This window comes from Notolepis coatsorum (assembly GCF_963971535.1).
Source record: "Notolepis coatsorum genome assembly, chromosome: 11".
NCBI lineage: Eukaryota > Metazoa > Chordata > Actinopteri > Aulopiformes > Paralepididae > Notolepis > Notolepis coatsorum.
The window spans coordinates 21,578,164-21,585,663 of NC_140175.1; the positions used below are offsets into that span (position 1 = coordinate 21,578,164).

A 7,500-nucleotide genomic window follows, 5' to 3' on the forward strand; every position below is an offset into this window, starting at 1 on the left:
GAAATTACGCGATACATTAAGTGTGGGGTCGCCAAAAAAGAAATCCTAAATAAATTGGTGCCGTGGTATAAAAGAGTTTGAAAACCCCTGCTCTAGACTAGGACGTTCTGGTGGTACCTTGGGCAGGTCCGGCGTCAGGTCCTGATAGAGGGAGCGGATCAGCATGTCCAGGGTCCGCTGGCGTTTCTGGGCAAACGTGGGGGTCTCCAGAGTGGCTTTCTCTCCGTTGATTACTACGGGAGAGGGAGGGGACGGTTAGGGGTGCGGAGAGGGAGGGAGAGGGGAAGGTTAGGGGGGCGGAGAGGGAGGGGACGGTTAGGGGTGCGGAGAGGGAGGGAGAGGGGAAGGTTAGGGGGGCGGAGAGGGAGGGGACGGTTAGGGGGGGTGCAGGCGGAGAGGGAGGGGAAGGTTAGGGGGGGCGGAGAGGGAGGGGAAGGTTAGGGGGGGTGCAGGCGGAGAGGGAGGGGAAGGTTAGGGGGGGCGGAGAGGGAGGGGAAGGTTAGGGGGGGTGCAGGCGGAGAGGGAGGGGACGGTTAGGGGGGGTGCAGGCGGAGAGGGAGGGGACGGTTAGGGGGGGTGCAGGCGGAGAGGGAGGGGACGGTTAGGGGGGGTGCAGGCGGAGAGGGAGGGGACGGTTAGGGGGGGTGCAGGCAGAGAGGGGAGGGGAAGGTTAGGGGGGCCGCAGGCGGAGAGGGGGGGGAAGGTTAGGGGGGTGGAGGTGGAGAGGGAGGGGGAAGGTTAGGGGGGGTGCAGGCAGAGCGGGGAAAGGAGCACAGAAAGGTCGGACGTCCTTACGTTTGACTAACAAAAAGTCCCTGAATTCTTGGTGGTCGGTAAACACTGGTGGGGAGGGGAGAGGGGGCCCGAACAACGGAACACTCTCCTCTGAGAAGATCTTCAACCTGTGACAGAAAGAGATGTAAATAAGAATAATAACAATAACAATAATAAGAATAACAATTATATGATTTATTATATATGTATGTATAAAATGGTGCATTTATATAGTGCTTCTATCCAAAGCGCTTTACAATTTGGTTCCTCACATTCACCCATTGACTCACACATTCACACACCGAATGGCGGAGGCAACCATGCTGCAAGGTGCCGACCTGCTCATTGGGAGCAGTTAGGGGTTAAGTGTCTTGCTCAAGGACACTTTGACATGCTGCCCGGGAGGAGCGGGAATCGAACCGGGAACCTTCAGACTACCAGACGACTGGTCGACCTCCTGAGCCACTGTCGCCCCTGTCTAGCACCTTTTATACAAGGAGTGCAGCCCAAGGTGCTTCACAGCAGTAATATAGACATATAATGTGTATTTATATAACACACTTACATTCAGAAAGAAGATTAATAATACTGATAGTTATAGATACAGTATAATTATATTATTTATCTGTAATGTATCTATAGATAGATAGATTTCCCCCAAGGGGATCAATAAAGGATCACTCACCTGTAGCTGTCATTCTGGCTGTTATACCTAACTAATGCAAAAATATCTGAGAGTGACGTTAAGGACATTCAGTGGCATAACTGTGTAGACATTAACGGCAAGTCGAACGAAGTTATACGGTTCCAAGGTTATAGTGCAACACAGCGGCATTAGCATTCAGAGATGTCTGCGTGTTCATTATCCAGATCCTGGATCTGAGTTGATATCATTCTCCCTCTCCCCCCCCTCTCCCCCCCCCCCCCCCCCCCCTCTCTCTCTCTCTCTCCCTCTCTCTCTTCCCCCCCCAGCGTAAGGATACGAGTGAAGTGAGATCGGATCATGGAGGGCTTGAAGGACGGCGAGGCGTCGTCTCCCTCCTGGAACACGATGGTAACGATGTCGTTCCCGATGTGCCTCTTTCTCTCCACCTGGCGGGGGGGGCACAGAGATGACAGAGACGGTTGGAGGATGATGAAGGGGAATGTGACACAACCGGCCGCAGCTAACGAGCGCACTATGACTCGTCGGGACTGAAAGCCAGAATATGGTTCTGTGACAAAGTGTCGTGTCTTTAGTCAGCGGCTGTTGCAGCTCTGCACGTTCACATCTCTGCACATTCACATTGGGGGCAAACAGAGGAGTAATCTGATTTACCCGTCTCAAGCTCTGCCCTCTATTCTTGATCCTCCTCGCAGTTGTGATTGAAGGATCAAGAAAAGAAGACGGTGCTTGAGATAGGTCAAGTGCCTCGTTGTCATCTTCGTAAATTGTAATACATGTCCTGGTGTTTGATATGGGGACACACAGCCAGGAGACTAAACAACAGAGGGTAGATTTCATCCCCACTTCTCCCCACTAGTTTATTAGATCCCCTGTTTCATCCACACTTCTCTCCTCTAGTTTATTAGATCCCTTGTTTCATCCACACTTCTCCCCTCTAGTTTATTAGATCCCCTGTTTCATCCACACTTCTCTCCTCTAGTTTATTAGATCCCCTGTTTCATCTCTCCTCTAGTTCTGTCGAGCCTTCCCGAGATGTGTCGTGGGCCTAACTTGATGAAACACCAGTGAAGAGAGGTGCCCACTTGATAACCCTGGTGATGTGCTGGCTCTCGCTGCCTATCCATCTACATGTTGGGTTGCGGTGGCCATTAGTGGCCATGTAGTAGAGTATGTAGCATCTATCTATCTACACGGTGGGTGGTGGTGGCCATTAGGGGTCATGTGGTAGGGTATGTAGCATCTATCTATCTACACGGTGGGTGGTGGTGGCCATTAGGGGCCATGTGGTAGGGTATGTAGCATCTATCTATCTACACGGTGGGTGGTGGTGGCCATTAGGGGCCATGTGGTAGGGTATGTAGCATCTATCTATCTACACGGTGGGTGGTGGTGGCCATTAGGGGTCATGTGGTAGGGTATGTAGCATCTATCTATCTACACGGTGGGTGGTGGTGGCCATTAGGGGCCATGTGGTAGGGTATGTAGCATCTATCTATCTACACGGTGGGTGGTGGTGGCCATTAGGGGCCATGTGGTAGGGTATGTAGCATCTATCTATCTACACGGTGGGTGGTGGTGGCCATTAGGGGTCATGTGGTAGGGTATGTAGCATCCATCTATCTACATGGTGGGTGATGGTGGCCATTAGGGGCCATGTGGTAGGGTATGTAGCATCCATCTATCTACATGGTGGGTGATGGTGGCCATTAGGGGCCATGTGGTAGAAGAGTATGTAGCATCACAGTGTCATTACCCGGAGCTCACACAATGGGGCACGGATCTGTTGAAGTTGGCTATGCTGTTTGGGGGCCATTATAGGTCATATATAATACATTCACAGTTACATAGTATAATTATTTATAGGCATGTTAAGACTTTCTTTTGGCAATGGGATTGGGTTTCTTCACCGAGCGCTTCTCCTTATCACTAGGGCACACAAGTATCTTGTGTTTTATATTATAAACTCTCGGTGCTCTTAGCGCGACCTCTGACCCCCTCATCCCATTAAGAGCCGCCCGCTCGCTAATTAATAACGACACTTCCATCGAGAACTTCAGAGACTGCGACTATACCCTCTGCTGCCCCGCGCTACATCTCTCTCCCCCCCCCCCCCTCTCCTCTACACCGCCCTCCCTCTCCTCTCTCATCGCGCTCTTTCCCCTCTACCTCCCTCCTTCCTCTCATCCCTCCGCCCAGCGACCCACCCACTGTAATTCACAGTCCTCCACCCCCTGCGCCAATTAAGTGGAGCCCGGGCTTATGGTGCAGAAAGAGACGGTGCCCCAAATGTTAAATACTATCCAATTATACTCAGTGCTTAATGATATGAATGGAGAGATCTCGCCATTAAGGAGAGTGGGAGAGCAGCAATGGACACGTTACACACGTACACACACACATGCACGCGCGCAGGCACGCACACACGCTAGAATGGGCAAAGGAGCCTGTGTGAGAGGAATGTGTTTGTGTTCATTAAGGACGGAATCCAATTATGAGTCAAATCTGTCGACCAGCAGCTCTTTCAAATCACGCTCACTGATATTGACATTCCTGGAATGGCTTTTCTACAGGAAAGCACTAAACAATCGCTTGATCTTTTCCCCCCTCAGCCTCCCTTTTGATAAGTGAACACGAACGAACGCCCCCCCCCCTGAAGCCCGAACACCGGAGAGATGGGGCCGGGCCCGGCGCCGCTCCGTTACGACCCCCCCGGGAGGACGCGGTGACGGCACCCCTGGTGATTCTACCGGACGTGAGGATGTTTGTTAAGCGCCTACGTTTAAATAAAGCTCATTTGGATGCGACATTGTGAGCCCACAATGACGGTCGCTAATTCGGGCCAATGGGCGCACTCCAAAAGGTGTCACATGGCGCCTGATGTGATGACATCACGTTATTATTATTATTTTTTTTTGCCTATTTTAAATTGAATCAAACCGCACTTTTTTACTCTATCTAATCTATTTTATTATCTGTATTACTGAAAAACTGCGATTTACCTTACCTTGCTACTTCTCTATCTTTTTGTATTTAATTGTTTTATGCTCGCTTTTATGCTCGCTTATGCCTGTATTGTTTTACTGTTGTGAAGCACTTTGAACTGCAATTTCTGTATGAAAAGCGCTATACAAATAAAGTTATTATTATTATTAATGTCTAGAGGCTCCGATTCTGATCGAAGGGAGATAGTTGTCTATGTTCATAGATAATTATTGTCACAGACAAGGGTGTGGGTTTGGTTTCAACATGGGGTGGGTGGGTGGGGGGGGGGGGGGGGCTGTTGGTCCTTCCCCTGGAAATGTATTATTCTGAGCGTCAAACACTTCACCATCCAAGGCTGAGATGGTGTGGTCCTGTAGGTCTTTGTTTGTTGATAATAATTGTTCATATAAAGTTACAGGTAAAAAGGATAAATAAATGTTCTGACCCCCCTTATTATTCTTTACCTCTTTTGGGGAAGGGGGATGTCTTTCATATTAGCTATATTTTTTTGAGGGGGACACATTTATTCTGCACATTCTTCTCAATATTGAGGGAACATGTCCCATGTAACCCCCATACATCTATGCAGGTCATTGGGATGGCACAGTGCTTGTTCTGTTTTAGGGTGGATGGCACAGTGCTTGTTCTGTTTTAGGGTGGATGGCACAGTGCTTGTTCTGTTTTAGGGTGGATGGCACAGTGCTTGTTCTGTTTTAGGGTGGATGGCACAGTGCGTGTTCTTTTTTAGGTGGATGCACAGTGCTTGTAGTTTTAGGGTGGATGGCACAATGCTTGTTCTGTTTTAGGGTGGATGGCACAGTGCATGTTCTGTTTTAGGGTGGATGGCACGGTGCGTGTTCTGTTTTAGGGTGGATGGCACAGTGCGTGTTCTGTTTTAGGGTGGATGGCACAGTGCGTGTTCTGTTTTAGGGTGGATGGCACGGTGCGTGTTCTGTTTTAGGGTGGATGGCACGGTGCGTGTTCTGTTTTAGGGTGGATGGCACGGTGCGTGTTCTGTTTTAGGGTGGATGGCACGGTGCGTGTTCTGTTTTAGGGTGGATGGCACGGTGCGTGTTCTGTTTTAGGGTGGATGGCACAGTGCGTGTTCTGTTTTAGGGTGGATGGCACAGTGCATGTTCTGTTTTTAGGGTGGATGGCACAGTGCGTGTTCTGTTTTAGGGTGGATGGCACAGTGTGTGTTCTGTTTTAGGGTGGATGGCACAGTGCGTGTTCTGTTTTAGGGTGGATGGCACAGTGCGTGTTCTGTTTTAGGGTGGATGGCACAGTGCGTGTTCTGTTTTAGGGTGGATGGCACGGTGCGTGTTCTGTTTTAGGTGGATGGCACGGTGCTTCTTTATGTGCCGTGTTCTGTTTTAGGGTGGATGGCACGGTGCGTGTTCTGTTTTAGGGTGGATGGCACGGTGCGTGTTCTGTTTAGGGTGGATGGCACGGTGCGTGTTCTGTTTTAGGGTGGATGGCACGGTGCGTGTTCTGTTTTAGGGTGGATGGCACGGTGCGTGTTCTGTTTTAGGGTGGATGGCACAGTGCGTGTTCTGTTTTAGGGTGGATGGCACAGTGCGTGTTCTGTTTTAGGGTGGATGGCACAGTGCTGTTTTAGGTGGATGGCACAGTGGTGTTCTGTTTTAGGGTGGTGGCACAGTGCATGTTCTGTTTTAGGGTGGATGGCACGGTGCGTGTTGTGTTTTAGGGTGGATGGCACGGTGCGTGTTCTGTTTAGGTGTGGATGGCACAGTGCGTGTTCTGTTTTAGGGTGGATGGCACAGTGCGTGTTCTGTTTAGGGTGGATGGCACGGTACGTGTTCTGTTTTAGGGTGGATGGCACGGTGCGTGTTCTGTTTTAGGGTGGATGGCACAGTGCGTGTTCTGTTTTAGGGTGGATGGCACAGTGCGTGTTCTGTTTAGGGTGGATGGCACAGTGCGTGTTCTGTTTTAGGGTGGATGGCACAGTGCTTGTTCTGTTTTAGGGTGGATGGCACAGTGCGTGTTCTGTTTTAGGGTGGATGGCACGGTGCGTGTTCTGTTTTAGGGTGGATGGCACGGTGCGTGTTCTGTTTTAGGGTGGATGGCACGGAGCGTGTTCTGTTTTAGGGTGGATGGCACAGTGCTTGTTCTGTTTTAGGGTGGATGGCACAGTGCGTGTTGTGTTTTAGGGTGGATGGCATGGTGCATGTTCTGTTTTAGGGTGGATGGCACAGTGCGTGTTCTGTTTTAGGTGGATGGCACAGTGCGTGTTCTGTTTTAGGGTGGATGGCACAGTGCGTGTTCTGTTTTAGGGTGGATGGCACGGAGCGTGTTCTGTTTTAGGGTGGATGGCACGGTGCGTGTTCTGTTTTAGGGTGGATCTTCCTGTGTGACAAAAGTCGAAGGAGCCGTTTATTTTCTCTATTTCTGCTGAATGAATAAGAGATAAGAGATTGAATGGAGAACTCCTCAGCATCTCAACGACACGGTGACCTTGAATGGATAAAGAGCATTCTTTAAAACGCTAGTCTTTCTGCGAGAGCCATATGAAGCCTACAGTACAGGAAGTCAATGGAATCTGATCTGATGATGGGAGGATGGGAGGCAGAGAGGGAGAGGTGGAGAGGGTTCATGGGGAGATAGGGGGGGGGGGGGAGGGGAGAGAGCGAGAGGGGGGGGGGGGTAGGTGGGGGTGAAGAGGGTTCAGGGGAGAGGGGAGAGAAGCATGGAAATAGATGGAGACGGAGATGGTCAGAGAGAGAAAAGAAATGGAGCGAGGAAAAGAGATGGGGAGAGAAAGAGATAGAAAGCGTGAGATGGAGAGAGAGAGAGAGAAAGCATGAGATGGAGAGAGAGAGAGAGAGAGAGAGAGAGCAAGAGATGGTGAGAGAGAGAGAGAGAGCAAGAGAGAGAGAGAGCATGAGATGGGGAGAGAGAGAGGAAGTGTTGAGATGGAGAGAGAGTGGAAAGAGAGAGTGAGAGAGAGAGGAAGCAAGAGAGAAAGCACAAGATGGAGAGAACGAGAAAGTGAGAGAAAGCGTGAGATGGAGAGAGAGAGAGAGAGAGAGCGAGAGAGAGAGAGAGAGAGCATGAGA

At 50.4% G+C, this 7,500-nt stretch overlaps 1 protein-coding gene across 1 annotated transcript in view; it reads right to left on the reverse strand.

The window, feature by feature from the left end:
• Positions 1-7,500, reverse strand: part of garnl3 (GTPase activating Rap/RanGAP domain like 3) — a gene marked incomplete at both ends in the record, with an annotated part of 57,063 nt that overhangs the window by 36,058 nt on the left and 13,505 nt on the right. The window contains 4 exon segments of the mRNA XM_084324815.1: positions 118-233; positions 796-902; positions 1,460-1,505; positions 1,758-1,866. Of these exon segments, the coding sequence (XP_084180941.1) occupies positions 118-233; positions 796-902; positions 1,460-1,505; positions 1,758-1,866 (378 nt within the window).